At 36.5% G+C, this 21910-nt stretch overlaps 1 protein-coding gene across 10 annotated transcripts in view; it reads right to left on the bottom strand.

The window, feature by feature from the left end:
* The window catches only part of mld (molting defective), a 32853-nt gene that overhangs the window by 9581 nt on the left and 1362 nt on the right, over positions 1-21910 (bottom strand). For all 10 annotated transcript variants that reach the window (XM_089461926.1, XM_089461921.1, XM_089461918.1 and 7 more), the window contains one exon: positions 20983-21680. In XM_089461926.1, the coding sequence (XP_089318052.1) occupies positions 20983-21396 (414 nt within the window). In that variant the 5' untranslated portion in view covers positions 21397-21680. The remainder of the gene's footprint in view (positions 1-20982; positions 21681-21910) is intronic.

The raw sequence follows: 21910 nt of genomic DNA, 5'->3' as shown, positions 1-21910 counted from the left end.
CACGAGGGAAATTGAATATTCCAAAATTCGAGGTAAGACCTTATCTTTGACACTGCTAACGGTTGTTTGGTTCAAGATCTTGTCATTGATTGATAATCACTTGTTTACAGTGCCAATAGATGCGAGACAAGGGCAAATGCCGGATCTACGAGGAAGAGCATCGCAGCCGATCCAATCCAGGGCGACGAATTTTGATTGGAGTTCAACTTGTAAATGCATAAAATGCAAAATGAAGACGCGGCAGCAGCGGGAAAGGCCAAAGAAAACGCGTAACGCAAACGGATCGAAAATGCGAGCAACGTGATTGGGATACAGATAAGGGCATATGAATTGTATTGACGTTACTCAAAGTATAAACCGTATGGTAATTGGCTACAAGTTCCCAAATCGGCATAAGAGTGTACACAACAACAACAACAATAATAATAATAGCAACAACAACATGATATTGTACAATTGTGATCGTTATTTATGCAGAGTTGGACAATAAAAGAGACGGAAACTCAGCATTTCGAATGCATGAAAACCGCCGACTCTGCATCGCCAATGAGTCCCCGAGCGAGTGCCAAACAGAGATGGAAGATAGCGCTGATGCAGAGATAGAAATAGATATACGAGACGGCATAGACGCCGAGGAAGTGCCAGAGACGTTGTCAAGTGTAAATTACACACAGCACAGATAAAGCAGACAATGCAGCGAACAAATAAATAAATAAATGAAGACTACAAATAAAAAAGACGCGAATTAACTAACGGCCGATCAAAGGCGAACGCCTGGCCCCAGCTAAGTATAAATAGATGCAATCAAAGAGTGCAGCAAATGCTCTTTGAAATGCATTCGAATTAAAGAAGCCCCACGAAACGGAATAACAACAGAGCGTACTTGAAAAACAAGAGGAGAGATTATTTCAATTGAAAGATTTTACAGGAAAGTGCATCGCATAGGTTCTCAAAGAGAATTGATAGAGATAAATATCTTACATTTTCTATACGTATAATATATTGTTAAATGAATGTTTGCTTGTGTGTATAAATGCATAGATATGAGAAGTCTTTATAAAAAAATTATTTTTTATCTTTGTATATATTTTGAAATAATAAATGTGAATGTCGGAGTATTTAGAAAGTTGTAAATTTGCTTTATTTTTGTCAATTTCAGATTTCTGGAATTTATTTAAACATATATTCTTATATTTCAGCTGATTGATCAACCTTTGAAAGTCATCTCAATTAGCGACTTTGTCGAGAACGCTACACAGATCACCCATTTGTCAATATAGTGGGTAATCACCGCGTAAAAAGTACAGCTCAGGTCACATTGACCAAGCACGAAACACGACCTATTCATATTTTTAATTAATAATGAATATATTTTAGTTACAGCAACGTAAGCTAAATAAAAATAATAATAATATGGACAGCTTTAAGTGCCGGATTTGTCAATATATAAATATCTATATGAATATTTGTTTAAAACACATCTATTTAAACTATAACCAACTCTTCAGATCGGTAATACGTTGCGAATCGCATATAACTTGCAAATGAATTGAAAGTCAACATCGAGTTATACAAAAATTATGAGTCTGTTAATTTAATTTGCATAATATATTCCACATTCAGAGATCGCTGCAAAATGATAAAGAAAATTTAAAAATATACACAAGAAAAAAAAAAGAAACAAATTATGTAAAATTGGGTAAAAGTTGTAGGAAATTGTATCAACTTTAATCGAGGGATATTAAATATTACTAAATTTGCTTAATTAAAAAGTCGTAGCAATTTGAAGAGAGATTAAAAAAATAAAAATATTAAGCACGCAAGATTGTTTATTGAATATCATCAATTTTATTTGTTGTTCGAAACTTTGTATTAAATACACATAAAAGCTTTACTTTAATCTTTATTGAACAAAAAATTAGGCTTGCTTGTTTTACAACTTGTTAACATTGTCTAAATATAAATTTGCATTTAAATTAATAAATATTCTTTAAAAAGAGAAAAGAATATCATGACTAATGCCTCGCCACGGGTTCAAAAGCCGTATTAAATATAGTATTATAATTATAGCAAATATCTGGCAAAGTGCAAAGATTTTGTAAAGTCCATGTAAATATTTAGCATAACAGGTTTAAATGGACGATAAACTGTAAAAATCTAAAAAAAAAAAACAGTTAAAAGCTAATACGTGCTTGATCTTTTACTTGGCTTTTGACTTTTACCTCTACTACTTCGCTCTATAAAGATGGCTGAGTATTTGTTTAATTATTTACCAGCTACACGAAAATAATTAATTTTCTTTGCCGCGCAACGAAAAGGAAAAGCATAGTGAAAATTGCGTGCAAGGCAAAACAATTCGCAGCTAAAAAAAAAAAAAATAATAATACGATGTTAGCCGTCGGCGAATTGGCCGAAAATTAATAACTGAAAAACAGCGAATGGCCATAAATATATATGTCTAGGCGAAGTCAAAGAGAAAGAGCGAGAGGGAGAGAGTGCAGGAGCAAGAGAGCGAGCAATTGGTGTTGAATACAGACAATAAATCGCTTGTACCCAAACATAAATTTACATTTTTGATGATAATTCTCCCGTAGCACCGGCACACACAACAACACAACCCCAGACGGTAAATGAAAGTGGAAACATAAGTCAACACGGCTCAAGAAGAGGGACTTGACTAAAGTGCTACTAGAGAAATGTCGCATCTTGGCGCCGGGGTTGACAATGCCAATGTTTAACCAATTAATGAGGGGGTTGCTCTCCCTTTTCCATCTTGCTTGTGTGAATGTTTTGGAGGGTGTTAATTTCAGTCAATTCATTTAAAGCGCACGACTCTAATGTAGCCATAAAAAAAGCCACAGCAGACAGCGCCAAATATCAAACTGTAATCAAATTGCACACGCCCAACCTAAAATAGAGGGAAAAAACCAGGAAAAAACAAACCCAAATGGAGAACAGACAGACTGAATGAGCGAGAGGCAGCATCACTTAATAAATCATAGCTAATAGAGGCGAGGCAGAGAGGCGGGTGCATGCGAGGGAGGGGGGAGCAATTTAGACAGTTTGTCCCCCATGCCATAAGGCAAAACACACGTTCGGCTGCCCCCGCACTTGAAAACCAATTCCACAAGGGCAGCGTTGAGTGGTTAGCTCTTTGTCAGCCAACCAAAGCTAACGGTGAGAGCGCCACGCACAGCAAGAGAGACAGAAAGTCTGGGAGAGACAGAGAGAGAGAGAGAGAGAACGTGCGAGAGGAGTCTGTTCGTTTATGCTTCGGCATTCAGTTCGGATTTGAATTCGTATTGGGATTCGCAACGCCTTTTCGCAGTTAATGAAACAAACACAAAAACCGAACAAACAAACATCAACAACAACAACAACAACAAAAACAACATCAGCCATCCACTTGTGGAACTTGTTGGCTTTGACAATTTGCGACTTAATTGCAGCGGAAGGACAGGCTGCCAGAGGGGAGCAGCCAGGGGTATAACAAATGGATGCTGGAGGCAGGGGCTGGAGGCTGGAGGCGGGAGACGGGAGGCGCGCAGCTGCTGTCCAAAAAGATAAACAAAAAGGATGCTGCCGTCTCGCTCAGTCGCTGCAGCTCTCCACAGTGGAGTGTGTGCCCGGGTGTGCGTGTGCTAATAGGCGGAGCAATAAATGCCATGGCGGAACGGCAATGAGGAGTGGGGAGCACGCTGAAAGGATGGGAAAGACGGACGATGGAGGGAGCCGCAGTTAACATGACAGAAAACAGGCCACGAACAGCGCAATACTTTGTATTCGGATGCGCTACAATTAGCCAAGTCAGGCATATCGCTTGGAAATGGGTCAAGTGCACGGGGAGCCGCTAATTAAATGAATTAAGCATGGCAAGCACCAGTTTCATACTTAAAATAGCAAAACGAATTGGAGGAAAATACACATGAAAAAATACAAATGAACTAGTTAATTTATGTAAATTTTAAGCAGTTCAAATTGCAGGGAAAAGAACATTTGAACTTGAATGAAACTGTAAAAAATGGAAAGTAAAACGGTTTATATTCAATTTAAAATGTCAGTCCTGTTCTTGAATTGTTGAAATCTGATCATTTTCCGATAAATATATACTAAGAACACAAACAAATAAGGATGAAAAATAACATTATATACAAATGGAAATTTACAAATATTTCAAGTGGCTTAGAAATTTCAATTTAAACAAGTTGAGGAACTAGGTCCACTTGAAAAATTGTAGTTCCAAAAAACCTTGCTTAAAATAGAACTAAGAAAATCTTGAAATAAACAAAAACTAAAATAGTATTAAACCAATCAATCTGGTAGCATAAACAAATTAAATCACAAATCAGCCCAAACAAAAAATAGATATCAGAATCTGAAACTATACTAAAAAATAAATGGAAAAAAATGTTAATTTTTCTATTTATTGTTTATACTATTACTTGAGTTCCTATTATAGACAACAATAAGAGAATGCGAAGTTAATTATAATACTGAACATAGATGAACCTATGGCTTAGACAATAACGAGAAAATGATCATTCAATGCAATTATTAGCTAGAGTGTATAATTTGCATAGCAAACTGCATTTAAGATGCCAAATGTATTGCCAATTTGTGTAGATGACGACGGATTATCTGTGTGCTAATAATGAGTCAACGACTATTTCTTATCTGAGATCGGATGCGAGAGCAAAAAACATGATGAATCAGGCATGTGCAAAGGCTTACGTTAATAATTACCGATTTGTAGTGGAACAAAAATTATATAGAGCATAGAGCGAACGGACCTCCCTCACAGCCAAATGAATCGAACCAAAACCTTTTTGCTTAATTTGATTGGAATATGCGTGTAGGGCAGCTGTTGGTTGTGGGATGTTGGGCATGGTCGTTGCTCGCGCTACTAGGGGGGGATTAGCAGGCAACAGTGGCTACTAAAAGTTAACGCTCCCTCCGTCCTGCCGGCCCCGTTGGCGTCTGTCAGCTGTCTGCTAGCGCTTTGGTTGGCTGATTGTTTCAGACTCAACGGTGGCTGCAAAATGTCAAAAGCGGTGAAAAATGAAGCCACACGGCTTTGATGTTGTCCCGGGGCTGTTTGGCCGGGACTCTGTTCGGCTGTAGCATCCAGCACCCAACTCGTCCGCGATAGCTCTGTCTGTGTGTGCCCGTCTGTGTGTTTGTGTGTGTGTGTGTGTATGTGCAGGACAACCCTTGGCGTTGGCATTGGCATTAATTTTTCATTGGCGTGTGGCGCTCGGTACAGCGTTTGCTGCTTTGCCCGACCCAAAGCCGACAGCTGGGATAAATCCATAAAACAATTTGAGAAATTAAACAATCAAAAGGCGTTAAGTGTTACTGACTTCTAGCCGGGGGTGTGTCTCGCTTGTTTTTGCGGGTGTTTTTGCTTGCTAATGTTGCTGTTCTAGCTTGTTGCTCTTGCCTCTGCCCCCTCCCTTACTGTTTGTACGAACCAGCTGCTCGTGTTTGGGTGCCTTTGTTTGTTTACTTGATTAACCCACAACTAAAAGACAAACAACAAAGCAACAAAAAGGACAGCAGCATCATCAGCATCAGCATTAGCTTCTCCTTTTTTGGACTTATGAGTTGTTTATGCTTTCTCGCATCACACACGTGCGCCGCCGCACACACTTTCATTTAGAGTGCGTGTAAATGTTTTTGTGGTCACAAGCAGCCATTAGAAAATGTATTACAATTCACGAGTGCCACTGGAGCGTGCAGCTGCTGCTCAAATAGGGGCGTGGCTCCACACTACACCTTGGGAGGCAGTCAAAGAATCCGTTGGAATTTAGCCAGCCACAACTACTCTTACAACAGAACGTTTCATATAAACATATATATATTTTATAAACATGTATGAATATTTATGAATCGATTATATGTTTATAATTAGGTATTGCATCGAGCAGAGCATTGCGTTCTCGTATTTGCCACATAAATCGTTCTCAAGCATTTTTGTTTATGGTATGAGCGTAAAAAAATTGTTTACAGCTTTTAATTCACAACGAGTTTATCTGCCCTAATCAAAAAATAATGCTAATTCTGAAATAAATTCATTTGACTGGCAAAAAGAAATTTGTTCTTTACAAGATTTTAATGTTTAAAATGATATTTTATATAACTTGAGTGCAAATAAATAATAATTATTCTTAGATATATTTCATTTAAAACAGCAATGTCTCCCATTTGATTTTAGTTTATAATAGATCTTCTTATATATGTAGTACACTTTCCTGATGTTATCAGCTTAACATAAATATCTCTCGCTCTACGCTTCGCTGCTTGTAAATCGCAATTAGTTCAAATGCTGTGGCTCTTAGCTCACTCGAATTGCGATTATCTGCAATTTGGCATCGCTCAATGCGATTTTGTTGTTGTCAATTTGTAAGATATTTTACAACATTTGATTGCATTTCGCTGCCAGCATTGTTGATATAAATCACCGTTTGATTATAATCCACGAACACGACGCTTTATCATTGTTTGTTTTATGTGCGCCCGGCTGCCGTTCATTTAGGCAAATAAATATCGCGAATTGTTGTTGCTGTTGTTGTTGTTGTTGCTCTTGGTTTTGTTTGTTTTCTCTTATTTTGCTGTTGCTATTGGCTCGTTGGCAATTTGGTAATTTTAAATTCGCAATTGGCCGAGTTCCCAAATTATTAATTAAACTTATTTGCGTCTAGCTGTTTTGCAGGCAACATCTTAAATAATTCGTCGACACGCCAGCTAAATAATGTTCTGTGTAATTTTGCTTGCGACACGCCACCTCCCCCCACCTGCCGCCCACTTAGCTGCGCTACTGACGACATTGAGGGAGATTTGCTTTTCCTGGCTAGCTCTAAGAATTTGCCAGAGACAAACATACTAAAGGCTTTGTGTTTAATTTAAGAAATTAAAAAAATTCTAGCAAAATATGAGTACATAAATACATTTTGTGCATTTTTAATTGGACTGCAAAAATGACGCTTAGAATTTAGTGCATGCAAATGTGTACTCAAAATATAAATGCATATGCATGCACATTTCAAATCTCACATAAAAGTCAACAAAAATACAAATCTGGGTCAAACTGTTAATGGGTTTTAGTTTAGTGATAATATCTCTGCATAAGTAAAGGGTGCGAATATCGAAATGGGTTAAAGATTTGATTCACACTTTCTTCTGTAGCTTTTTATGTGTTGTTAGTATCGATTAATTTGTGTACAAAATTCTTGTAACAAACAACTTGACCGCTTGGCCCACATTATCAAATTGCCAAATAGTTGGCGTATTTTTTTTTTTTTTAGTGCCAACTGATCTGGGTTGAAGGAACTAATAAAAACCATTTGTGAGCAGCAGAGCCAAGGAAAAAAAAAACAGCAGGAAACAAAATAAATAAATACAGAAAAAATTGGGCAATAAATAAAGCCCACGGAATGATTTTTGGCGTGTTTTTAATATTTATACATATTTATTTCTGATCTCATATGACGTAGAGCATATAAATTTGCGCTGCCCCGATTCTATACTTAGCACTTAGATGCGACCATACCGTACAAAATTCAAGAATTCTTGGAAATGCTCTACAACAAAAAGTGCCAAACAATTTTACCTTGATGAACAGAAACCTGCTAAAGAATGCCTTTGATGAATCTATGGGATGTGCTGTAAAATAATTGAATAAACCTATATAGCATATAAGCTTTTCACATATAATTTGATATGAATTGAAAAAGTTGGAAAGTCATATTAACAACATATATAAAATTGTAATTTCAAGATCTTAAATACCCCAGATCAAGAGTTAGTTACAGATTCCGATATAAGAAGAAATCATGACTATTATTATATACCCATAGCTGCATACTCAAGTGTCTCTCAAACATTTGCACAACATAAATATGTTGAATTTATTTTTATAGATGTTTACAGGGTATAGCTTGGTAAAGCAAGCATTAGAGTGAAAGTGTGTACACACCAGGTGATCGAAATTCTGCTGAAAGGCAAACAGCAGCTGGTAAACAAGAAATATTCAAGAAGACCCCGAGTCAAAAAAGAATTCTTGCCCAGACTACGGCAAATATTGCCACAGACCCCCCCAAAAACAAGAGGGAAAACAAATGAAACAAAACATGGGCAACTATAAAAAAAAAAAAAAACAAGAAACACTCATCGCCATTGACCTTAGTGCACTCGATACGATGACGCAGTCGACAATGGGGCCAAAACTGAAAACTGAAGAAGACGACGTCATTTGCATAATGGAAATGAAGCTCAGCAACAGCAAATTGCTCAAATTGTTGTTGCTTTGGAACGTGTCCAAGTTCTTCTTCTTCTTCTTCTTCTTCTTCACTCGTTCACGTACGTTAATTCACAAGTTTTTGCCGGTAACATTGGCAACAGCGCTGAAAAGAGACGGCTAGATCGTAGACTTAAGACCAAATTACCGCAAGAGCCAGCGCAGCTTTCATGCTGTTTAGCCGGTTTACTCAGTTCAATAAACCAAAGATGCTCTGTTGTGATTTATTTATTTTGTTGCTTTTTTGTGCTGGCCTTTAATTGCCGAAAGCCAAAAGAAATTTTTGACGCGCTTGGCTTTTAACTTGTGTTTTCATGGGTTCTGCGAAATCTCATCTCAAAATATTGTGCATATACATATGGTAAGTGGCACACCACAAATTAAGAGTAAATATTTGGGCTTAAGAGGATGTCATTAATACCCTTTCACGAAGAGCATTATCACTTTTACATGAAATGTGTCACACATAAAATGAAGTTGAAAGTGAAATCTCTTTATATAATATATTGAAAAAAAAAATGATATCTTATAAATTATTGTCAAATGCGGCACATCATTATAATATATTTATCTGTTTTCGCTTAAAAATAAAAGTTTTTAGTTTGTATCATTAGAGCATCCACAGCACCTCAAGCTAAATGTTAGGCTTTTTATGCGGTTTTCACAAATTTTTGTCTGTTGTTTATCTTTTGCTTTGGCGATCTCTTCTGCTGTGAATTTCGCTCCGCGTGAAAGCCACAATAAAAACCAAGCAAAAAAAAAAACAGCTTAAAACCGAAAAGAGACTGAACACGTTTGCCGCATCATTCAAAGGCGAAGATGCTGCAAATTGTGTGGCGAGAGGCTGCAATGGGGAATTATGGAAGTGTTGCATGCATCTTATAAAATCACCAGGAAAAGCCTCAAGCCGGTGCTAATGTGTGTGTGAGAGTGAGTGTGTGTGTTTGTCGTTGTTTGTGCCTTGATGATGGATCTTTCGGTCAATGCACCAATGCGAGTGCCGTCTGCCACACTCGTGTCAGGGTTGGCCAAGCATGGCCAGAACTGGAGCAGTGAAGATCTTTCAGCATGCACTCATTACTATTGGGCAAGACAGCGTAATGGCATAATTGGCGCAAACTGACATTAATGGCCAACAACTAACCGATGATAACTCGAGTAATTGCAGTGCCCGGCCCCTCATTGTCACCATATGGCACTTTAATCGATCCGATATCGCCAACGGGTCACGCCATGCTCACTCAAACGCAAATCGTGTGCCAAGTGCATCGTTGAAAAACAACTTGACAGCCATTTCTTATCGCGCCTGTAGACAAAAGACAACGCTTTTAACAAATTAACCAACAACAGCTGAATTAGACAGTGCGACGCCCAGGTAATTATTCCTGGTTACTTCTCTTATATATAAATGAAATGAAATGAAAGTTGCCTGGAAATCACAAGCGTCAGCATATCTGAATGAAAAACAAACAAATCAATTTATAAAATAGATCGATTGATTTGTAATTACAACGTCCCTCCTATATAGATGACGTCAGGGAATTTGATTTATAGTTGTTTTTTTTTTTTATAAAACTACTGCAGCACACACGACTTTAATAACCCTTACGGTGCGAGCTAACTGAGCGAAAAATGATATCACTTGAAATAACAACAAACCCCATTTAAAGTGGCAATAACATGAATAACCATTCTCATAGACCCTTATATATGTATAAGGTCAATGTTAGAGACGTGAATGTTTCCCTTCCGTTTCGAGAAGCACTGAATGGCAATTACAGAAACCCTCTATCGGTTATCAGCGACACGACTATCGTCTATATGCGTGTACTCAATGATCAGTTGCTATTTAGATTGCATATACACACATACATATGTACATATAATCTGCTCTAGACGAGCACTTAACATGGCAACAAACAAGCCGCACTTGTGGCCACATTAAATAGAACAAAAATAAAACATTAAGTGCTCGAAGTATTTTATGCACTTGATAGAAATAAACTCCACGAGAACACCATTTATATATCTATAGCTGCTATCAAAATACATTTTGGTATAATTGTCACAGCTGCGCGCAATGGATAGATGATGCGGTTATAGTATATCGCAGAGAGATGGAGAGGGAGAGGGACAGGGAGAAGAAGAGGATAGAGAGCACGACCACAATTTCCTCCCCCTTTTGCGACTAGATTTACGGGGCGTGAGATGCTTCAAATCAGATTAACATACAATACGCCTCATAGAAGGCAAATGTGTTCAACTTGAATTTTGGTAGGCGAAAACGTTAAGTGGGCTTTATGATTGCATCATTTTGTATCCGAGTGGCAGAGTGAGTCAATATCTTGGACGCTACGCTCCTTGAATTTGAGCCACTGTGTCGTCATCTGCTTAGCGGGTGTCCACGGTACGGGTAGCACTTAAACGATTTGTGCATTATTGCATTCACGTTGGCTTCAACCTGGTCCAGCTGTGCTCACTGACATCATGGCAATAATAACAATAACTATAACGTTAGCATTAACATTAAGTCAAACCATAACCATAACTATAACATAACATGGCAACCGCAAACAGTCGCAGCTGTGCCTTGGCACATTTCATCTCTATCTAATTAAGATACAATACATTTGCGATAGTGAGAGTAGCCATAGAGATGCCCTCGGCTGACCAGCTGCAGCTTCCATTGCCTTCAGTTGATCAAAACGTTAAGATCTAACGAGCAGAGCTGACTTTGCTTATTTGAGTAGGTCTAAAACTAGCTATTGTTTATATTATGGAAATAAACATTTTTAAACTTCAGTTGGGATCTTAAAGAGGAGGAGCCTGATACCAGAGAAGTGTCTTCAAAGAATTTCAAATTAATAAATTAGAGGAAGAGCCTTTAACTGGTTGACAATTAGAAAAAAATAAAATAAAAATGAAAAAGAATTTCTAAAAAGTTCGCAACATCAATAAAATGTTATTTAACTAAACGCTTACAAGCATAGGCTCTATAGAGCAATCCCGTTGCGATCTATATTCACTGTAATATATATATATTTTATAGTTTCCCACGTAACCAAAACGCAATCAATGAAAACAAATGAAATTGTATTGCGAAACCTAAAGAAGAAGAGAGAAACACTCATGTTGAGTTCTCAAGCATTTTCCCAATTTGGTCCACTTTAATTATGTCTGCATCGCCTGTCACAGTTTCTTTATTTTTTTCACAATATTTCTTCTAGATCAATGAGCTCATCGCACACATAAGTATAAATTGCTTATAGCTAACCCAGCGAAAGAAATCGAAAGACCTCCTACGGCGATACGAACACAATTACCGCAAAGCCGAACATATTGAAACAATTGAGTGTAATATAAATTTTACTTTCTTTAGGGGCCTACACAATGGAATGTTATAATATTAACCAAACAACAACTGTGCGGCGATATAATAGGGATTTATTGGGGATTTATAGAGGCGGAAATCGATAGATACACCAGGCACCGTATGAACGGAACGAAACCAAACGGAATGGCAAAGCAAAGCAGGCAATTGTTGCTGCTGGCAAAACGAAAAGTAAAAGTCAAATAGAGCGCAACAAATGCAAAAAGTGGCCAGACAAGCGATAGACAACGGCAGCAGCAACAACAACAACAGCAACAGCAGTTAACACAATAAAAAAAAGTTACTACAGTGTTACCACAACAAAAACAACAACAGCAGCAGCAACATAAAGTACATAAAGTAAACGTAAGGCCTGTAAACCGGCTACACTGAAGAAACAAGAAGATTAAGAAGAAGAAAACCAAAAATAAACATAAACTCAATGAGGCACCTCGACGTCTGGATGCCCTTGCAAAATTACAATTTGCGAATTAACATTGACGCACAGAGCCTGCACAGAATCAAGATATAATATATGTGCATATATGTATGCATAAATAAAAAGGAAGGAAGAATCAAAAAACACATTAAAAACACAAAGCTCGACCGGTTAGTACTCAAATTCAAACTGTTGCTCAATTTGGGGAAATTCATGTGAGTGTGAAGGCTTTACCAAATTTTTTGCAACATTAGTAAGGAAATGCAGAAACTTGTATAATTTTACCATTCACTTCAAAAGAAATTAAATAAAGAAATTAAATTAAATTAACTTTCAAATATACAAATCATATTATATTTAATATCTATTATATTATATCTTATATATCATAATTTTGTAAAATTGACGGCATTTTAATAATACCACAAGTATTTTTCAAACAACGAAAAGAGAATCATAATCTGAAAAGGGAGATGTTAAGTTGTATATGAAACCAATATACTCCACTCGCTGGCTGTCGTAACAGGGTGCATAACGAAACTAACTTGAGAACGTGATAACATATACATACACACATATATATTCAGATACACACACACACGACAGTTTAGCACCTCTCTGCTGAGTTGTGATGTGAATTGGTTTCCCAATTGTTGTTGCTTACGCGACGCATAAATCTGCAGGCTGCAGCTTAGTTATACGAGCACATAAATTATATATTTATATAAAATATATACACGATAAATAATTCGCAAGTAACGTTCTCAAGGAACGTTCGCAGAAGGCCAACATTTCTTTAAATAAATATACAAAATAATACGTTAAGTGCATGCAATGCATATTTCACCCATAAACAGAGTTTTTGACCCAGTTGATTGAGTCAATTAAATTGCCACTCTTGTGGAGCTTTGTGGCAGCTAAGTGTATATAATAGTTAGTTGGATCGCATTTCGTTGAAATCTGATCATGATAAAACAACAATTTTGGAAGCTTTAACAAAAATTTTACTGACTCATAAATTTTTCTTTGATTGGCTACAAACTACTTTCACTTACATCAGCATCGTAAAACGCATATTAACTCTATGAATCAATTGTCCACTACAACAACAACAACAACAACCGATGACAGAAGTAACAACAATAGCAGCAATGTCATAAGGCCCTTTTTCAAGACAGTGTACAAAAAATAAACGACTCGCATTGAGCTATACGAATTAGCAGCCGAACTAAGAAACAGGCCCCAAATGTCAGCTTGTGAATAGACAACAGGCAATAACTGCAGCAACTACAACAAAAACAACAAACAATCTGACACGTGAGAAACTGCTTCATTCACGAAAAAATGAGAAGAAAAAAAACAATTGACTCTTTCATGGCGGTGCCATGCGAGAAAAAAAACTTACAAAATCTAGTTCAAAAATGCAATTGACCGACTTTTAGTTACCTCTTATATAACATAGCATAGTATTTGTCAGCTTTCAGTAAGTGCTTTGTATTAAAAAGTTTTCGATATATTTATTTTTATGTTATCGATTATCCGTACTATTCAAGTTATATATGTATATATTTTGTGATGTATATAGTATCAAACATGCAATTGATATGCTAAAGTGCTAGTTTCAACTATTAAAATTCACATTAGAACTTTCTTAATTAGTTGCAGAATAAATCATGTCTATAGATATTTGATCGATTTAATCGATCAATTGTTTTATGGCTCTATTAAAAAGTTTAGTTTTATAATTGCTGTTACTAATTATCTTTTCATGGCTCAACTAAGATTTTATTTGGATTTTAGAGATGACTTAACCAGTTGCTTTATCATCGATTTATAGCCATTTATTATAAATTTATCATTTCGATTACTCATATATTTTCGATGACTTAGTCAAACACCTTATTTATTCGATATGTAACAAATTAATTTAAATTTCGTGAATTAAAATAATATAGAACTTTTGACTGTTTATTCTCTTAATGACGTACTGTAAACATTCATTGTGGACCAACCCCATATTCAAGTTTCAATAAATAAGTAGATAAGCCTTTAAAATAACAAAGGCCGACTTCGCTCTGCCGTCTCGTTACCATATAAATTGAGTTTAATAATAAGGGATTATCACCTCTTGAATGCCACCTGGTTGTCGGTTATATAAACACCATACCCCCGCAGCGGCTACCTTTGTTATTGTACTTATCAAGCAACCCTCGATTCAATTAGCAACAACAACAAACACACAAACTTCTTTTACCGGCTATTGGCTGGTTGGCCGTGCGCTGCTAATAACAGCGTGGAAAATGAGTTGCGAATACGCCCAATGAGAAACGCAGGTAAATAAAAGAAAATTGCAAAATAATATTGTGTGAAAAGCCTGAAAACGTGTGCACCACAAACAAACAAACAAACAAAAATACGAAGAAATTGTGAAAGATAGCGGGGGCGGCTTTATTTGTTGGTTGCGTTGCTTTTGTTATCGAATGTAAACAAAAGCGCACAAATCGAATTGAAATTGGTGCAAACTTTATAATAATGTAATCGACCGTTAAATAACAACAACACGTGAGTCCGTGTGCATGTGTGAGTGTATGTGTGTTTGTGGGTACTAGAGTGTTCTAGACAGGCTTCAGAATGGAGTCGAATCAGTTTCAATTCCTACCCTACGATTGGCCCAATAAAATCGTTCCAAGCGTCACGTACACCCGGGTTGCAAAACCTTCTCTGTGCAAGGAATATATGTATGCACACTGAGAGAAAAATAGGTTTACTTCAATCTAGAATGACTAAGCTGAAATTCAAAAGAGCTACTCTGACGCTAATATTGTGTTATATTATAAAAGTTCTGAGAAATACAAAATATAAATAAATTTGTAATGTTTTTCAGGGTTTTTTTTCAGTTTTAGATATATATTTTGTGCAACTGAAATACTTGGAATAGATATAATTATCTTGTGAAATGCACAAAACTATATTATAAGGAATATAAAGATAGTGAAATATCCTCACTTATTTGGTGTCAGCTGATTTGACTTTTCTTCCTAACCATCTTTATTTTACTTAGACTTGAAAGCCTTTCAAAATTTCTCTGAGTGTGCTTGGTAGTTTTATAATTCGAATATGTGCGTGCATTGCTGGATCGGATAGGTATTAATGCTTTTGCGATTCGCTTTACGTTTCTGGTTCTGTTTGTGCCACCTATTTGAAAAGCCTCACAAATTGCATTCAAAGAGCCAAAGTCCTTTCTGCCCCAACCTCCGTTGCCACGTCTGCTTCTACCTCTATATTCCACTTAGTGCTCCTGTCAGGGGTTTCATATTATTTGATTTGCTTTCTTTTGTTTGCAGTTTCCTGGACATATTTTACAGTTCCTGGTCGTGAGCGGTCGAGCGTGCGCCACATTGTTTGTTTTATTGCTGCCGCCCGCTTTAATTGGCCACGCAAAACTTTTCGGCTAAAGGTAAAACAGCAAATGCCCCGTCCAGGGGGTGGAGTGGGGGCGGGATTTCGACAACACTGAGCCGGGGTGCGAAGTTTCTCTCGCTGCTGGCAATTGATTAGCATTGCTAAGAGAACGGCAAGCGGCTGATGAGAAAGATTTCCAAGAAACAATTTGGAAATCAAATTAGAAAACGGTACTCGCTGCATAAAGAGACATATGAATGGGGCTTTTCTTTGCAGCAGCTATACGAAAAGAAAGTCGAAGCACGATTCTGAATAAATATCGAACGAGTTTTATGAACCCAAAATTGAACTGTCTTAATATATATCGAATATCTTAGCACACATTTATGATATAAATATTTAAATAAATATACATCTATATCTACCACCACCACTATGGAATATAAGTATTCCATTTAATATTCGTACTCAATTTAATTATGTTATACGGAGACTACTTTATTTATTAAATACTCTGGTGATTTCATTAGGCAATTATTTACAACGTGCGCAGCGCAATGTCAAATACAATTAACACGTGAAGCAGCTAACAATTGATAAGCCGATAATTTAATATTTATATAATTTGTATGTATATGTATATGCTTATCTCTATTAGCATACATCTAACCTACAACTGTTTATGTATGTAAGGCCCCCAAGACATTTCACCTATCGCAATCATGGCATAGAGTACAACATATATTTTAAAACAGACCATGAAGCAGCATTTTATGAATTAATTAGAACCATAATGAATAAATGTATTTATTTTTGAAAATCTAAATATTTCTTTGGAAGCTGAGTTAAAATTGCAAACAAAAAGTGTCACAATTCAGAGATTAGACACCGCATCACCGAGTGCCTTATCAAACAAATAAATGTGTATATGAAATAAATATGTAAAATATGTATATATATAAGGTATATAAATAAATATATTTATAAAGAAAAGTTAAAGTAAATATTTACTTCAATTTACTGGCGAATGGTAAACAAAAAAAAAAAAAAAAAAAAAGATTAGATACCCCAGCTGACAAAGAGAGTCTTTAATTTAAATTTCCTAAACATAAGATTCTATTTTGCTTTGCTTCCATTGGCAACTGTTTACATACACACATATATATTATGTATCGATTGTTGTCATATTGATAAGGAATGCCGTTGCCAGCTCACGGGCAGGCTAAAACGTTTAGTTTGATTGACTGTAACACGAAAGCTCATGCTTTATTAATAAGTTTACCCATAAATCCGCGAACTTATGTACATAGCTACATTGGTTATTTATTCACATAATACTTTTAAGGTCATAAGGTTTTTTTTTTTTTTTTTGCTTTCCTTTTTGATCACGCGCCCATCTCTAAGTAAATAACATCCAAGGCGAATTGTTTACCAAATTATTTCAGTTTTATAACTAAATTGGATTAGTAGATAACAGCTATGCGCGTGTGTGCGAGTTTGCCTATTTATGTATGTGTTTGTGTATCTGTATATATGTGTGTGTGTGTGTGTGTGAGTACGTGTGGAGGCCTGAAGATAACAATTAGTTACAAGCTGCCAGCCTTTTATGACTAAATCAAGGCATATTCTTGACCGACAAATTGCCGCAGTTGCAGCGGGAATAAATTGATTGTTTTTGTTGCTCGCTTTTAATTCTTTGCTTTCGAAATTTTTCATTATCAGCAAAAAAGCACAAGCGAAGCATTGAGAAATACAGAAAGAGGGCATTGAACAGCTTTTGATTGATTTCAATTATGTATATACATATGTATATATATGCATATAGTACATACAGAAACAGAAACATACACATATAGACATATATATGTCTATTTATAGCTTGTTGATGCAGCTAACAGTATCATTGATAAGGCATTTAGTTAGATTGGATTTTCATCAAGTGTTGTTCAATGTGAATCAACGAATTGGCTGAAATATATGTATGATAGTTGTTGCCGGATTGGGCAGATTTCACAATCTTCATAAAGCCCGTTAACGGCTATGTCCGGAACAATTAAGTTTCATTGCGGTTCGCTTCGTTTATTTACTATAACAATTAAAGTGTTACTCGCTAATCAACGATAATAAAAGATTGAGTATGCCTCGCACGTATTAATGGCTCTAAAAATGCAGCACTTATTTCGTAAAATGCGCTCAGTGTGGAGCAGAATGTAAATTCCTGCGAGGGGCAGACAGAGGGAACTAGAGCACACTAGGACTAGTTCCGAAAATGAAAAAAAAAAATAATAATAAGCGCGTTTTCTCATTGGCCAGAATCAATCAGAGATTTTAAATTGAGCAATGAACCGAAGATGAAGAGGGCAGGAGAGGTGCGCTCACTAATACATTCAAACAAACAAAAAAATGAATGTAATAAGTGTGTTTTTTTATGCATCGCTTACAGGTAATTTTATAATTTAATTCAAATACATCACGATCATTCAAAAAGTCATCATTAAATTAAATCTTTATATAGTATATGTACAATGACTTTGTTTATTGTTTTTCTTTTATTATTTTATTAGTATGCCATAGAAGTGAATAGGTCGTTGGTTCGATAAAATTTGGAATTCCGATTTTAATTACCTTACATAAGGTTGCGTAAATTATATAATTAATTATTATTTATTGTATATGGTATTGCCTTTTTATTCATTTATTTGTATTTAATTTAAAATAAAGTAAATAAACAAAATAATATTGAAGAAGTCAAATGAATTTTTGAACAAAATTTAAAAAATATCGTAATCGTCCAAATATAACAATTTATTACTTGAAAAACAAAATTGTGCAATTTAGTGTCTAATAAAACGAGCATTGACTTTCCTAAGGCGAAAAATGTAAACGTTTGGTTTTTACCAAATATTTCCGTCAAGCATGCAGCACACACACACGCACACACACTTGATTATAGCCAAGCAGTGGAGATAAACTCCTTTCACTTAAACAAAATTCAACGATGTCTGCCTTGGAAACAGCCATTAGTGTAACTTTGTTAGGTGTACTGAAAATGCAAATGAATTTGTAAGGTGTAATGGCACGTCTCTCGACTGAGCCCGTTTCAATTATGCATGTGTATGTATTTCGAGTTTATAGGTCTGTGTGCAGTATGCGACTAATCATAAATAATGAAAATAATTACAGGCCAAATTGTATAGCAAACCAAATGTGCGACTTAAGGTCAAATACTTTTTCATGCAACACCTTGAGCTGCGGCCACACACACATACATACTGTGGGTCCAAATCATTTTAGCGATGCGGGTTTCAAAAAGCGAGGCCAAGGGGTTTCCACTCTCGCTCTCTCTCTCTCTCTCTCTCTCTCTCTCTCCCCTCCCCCGCCACCTCTCTCCTTCGAAGGAAACCGGTTATAGCCATGACTGACGTAGAGCCCACCACGATATTGGTAATGAGTATGAATAATTGTTGCCGCAACCAAAGCTCGATCTCAGCCTTAACATTACGTACACACAACATACATCTGTATATATTAAAATATATAGGGGGTGCCGGATTGCTAAAATAATAAATGAAATGCAGCTAGTGGGAACTAAGGCCAAGTCACAGTAGCAAACGCATTCACAGTACAGTGAAACCTCCTTAAGCCAGTCCCTGATTCAGCCAGGTACTTAGATATTTCATTTATATATTTTTGAATATACTATGCGTAAATTCCATTGAATTTCGCTATTCATTGGTAATCAAAAGTTAATCGAGTCCACATTAGGCAGGCTCTACTATAGTTTTAATTGACCGGAAAGTAACGCTGAGTTGACTCCATTTGGCTTCCAAGTTCTTTTGGGGGCTGTTATGCACAGTGGCACGAGCAAAGCTCAGCTTGAGGTATGCGTGTTTATGGCACACATTGCCCACAGTGAGAGAGAAAGAGTAGGACAGAGGGAATAGGGATAGAGCAAGAGGAGTGGATAGGGTGGTAGAAGGTGAACAGCATGGCACGCGATGAGGCTTTATTGCCAAGAATAACAGAAAGGCAAACAAGAAAAATTAGGTGAAACACATAAGAAATAATAGAAATGAGTCCAGTGTGACTTACATGGAAATACCCTGTAACCTAAATATTTTCACATATTTATATTCAAATCTTCTGTATATAATATTTACATTTAAGTGTATATATAATTATCATAGTTCAAAAGTGTAAAGTCGTTAGCAAACAAATTTGCATTCATTTATGAATATTTAATATTAGAAGTCTCATTTTGCTCTATCTACAACGCGAATTTATAATAAAGCCTTACTATATATATTTTTAAAGGGTATAAAAACCCATACCAACGGCTTGAATTTGTAAACAAAGGGAAGTAGAGTTACAATATTATTTTTATACAATTATATTTAATATTATATTTAATGATTCATATTTAGAGGAACGAAAATAATAACCAAAAGCGAAAAACTATTTAATGGTATCTTAAATCTAATAAAAAATTTGTTCTCAGTTTAAGATGTTAATGTGTATTTTTTAACGGTAATTATTTGGAGGTGATTTAACCTTAATTGCATTGCATGTCGCAATTATAAATCATTAATTATGAAATATGATATCATTGAGATATCTGGCATATCATTCAATTAACAGCCACAAAGTCAACATCATTATCTACTCTAACTACAAGAATGGCACCAATCTAATGAAATGAAAGAGATGTCAATTGAATTTAAGAGCGCACACACAACAAACGGCAAATGTAAAAGCGAATACGGACAACAGCCACAGCACAACAAAAATTAAAGCTTGCTTGCTTGCTGGCAGAAATCCAAGAAGGAAAATGGCACGTCAAAGGCAGTCAGTCAAATCCCTCATCCAGTCAAACATACACATACACGCACATATATGTTCTTTGGTTCGTGCCGAGTCAGTCACAATGTGCGGCATATAAATCACATTAAAAATTAAACAGAGCAAAGAGAGTGAGAGAGCGGGCGACAGCACCAGCAACGCCAACAATAATAGCATACACTCTTAGTCAGAGTATCAAAATGCAGTGCAGGCACAAAATTCACGCACTCTCGCAGGCTCGCTTACATTCGCACACGTATTTATAAACAATAAATGTCAGGCAAAAAGTCTCTTAAGGCAAAGCTTTTAAAACATTACCGCAGCTTTAATTGAAAGGCTTCGAAAAATACAAATTCGCTCTTGCTTTTATTTCATCCTACTTCAATTTATGTGCAATTGCATTTGCCTTGAGCTCAGATGTCAGATAGAGAGAGCGATGTGCGATTAAGAGAGCTATATTTATAGCAATGCGCAATTTAAGCGCAATTTATCCATTATAGTAAATAAATTTAAGAGCAATCCGATCGATAGCACTTTTGAATAGCGAGAAGACAATATGAGTAATATTCTAATTGGACCACCTTTAAACATTGTCTTATATGTATAAAACTAAGATTTTGTTGGTTTTTTACTTACATTGAGCATCCAAATGATCATCTCCTCGCGTACAATGTCCATACCGCTGTGTGCACCGCTGAGCGCATAATCCACTGGATTTTCACTTTTACGCTGTTGTGTTGCTTCTGACGCAGGTGTGGCTGTTATTGTTGATTTGCGTTGGCGTTGAGTTTTTGTTGATGTCTGCAATTTGGCTGTCTCATCGCTGGCTTCGAACAGGCTGAGCAATTCCATGTCGCCTTTGCAGCAACAGCGACACACGCGCGGCATTTCAAGCAGCTCGTCAACGCTGCTAGCGTCAAATTTGTGAAGTCCGTTATCTCCAGCGGCGACGTCGCGCACATCCTTTGCTGCGATCATTTGGTCAGCTGTGCCCATTCGAGTGGTGCTGCTGCTGTTGCTGTTGCTACGGCTTCGTTTGTTGGCACTCATTTTGTTTGATTTGTTGTTATTGTTTTGGTTCTTTCACTTTTGCGTTATCTGAGGTGCTTTAAAATTTATTTATTTTTCCTTTTTTTTTCAACTTTGTTTTCCTTTCACACTCTCTTTCACGCGCACGCTTCACATTCACATTGAATATCTTGCGCTCTCTTTCTAGCTTGCTCGCTAAATCACACTTACACGATAGCTGCTGTCGCGCTGCCTTTCTTTACGGCCGCTGCTGTTGCTGATCTTCTGGCGTAACGCGCTTTCGTTTTGACCACGACAGAAAATACCTAAAGCAGTCCGAGAGGGCAAAGATAAACAGATATTCAGATATACTATATACAATAAAAAAAAAAAAAACATTCTTTCGCGTCGGTTGCTGCTGGCATATATGTGTATGTGTGTGTGTGTGAGAGAGCTGGGGGACAAGTTTTGGTTAGTAGGCCAACGGCCGCAAGATTTGGGCCTTAGCGCGATCTCTTTTTTATGGGCTTATTTTACAAGAGAGAAAGCATTGAGC

Source organism: Drosophila arizonae, chromosome 2, assembly GCF_054131065.1.
Source record: "Drosophila arizonae isolate 15081-1271.41 chromosome 2, UAZ_ARI_1.0, whole genome shotgun sequence".
In the NCBI taxonomy this organism is placed as follows: Eukaryota; Metazoa; Arthropoda; class Insecta; order Diptera; family Drosophilidae; genus Drosophila; species Drosophila arizonae.
Note: the sequence above shows the minus strand (reverse complement) of the source record. Positions and strands in the feature narration are given on the sequence as shown.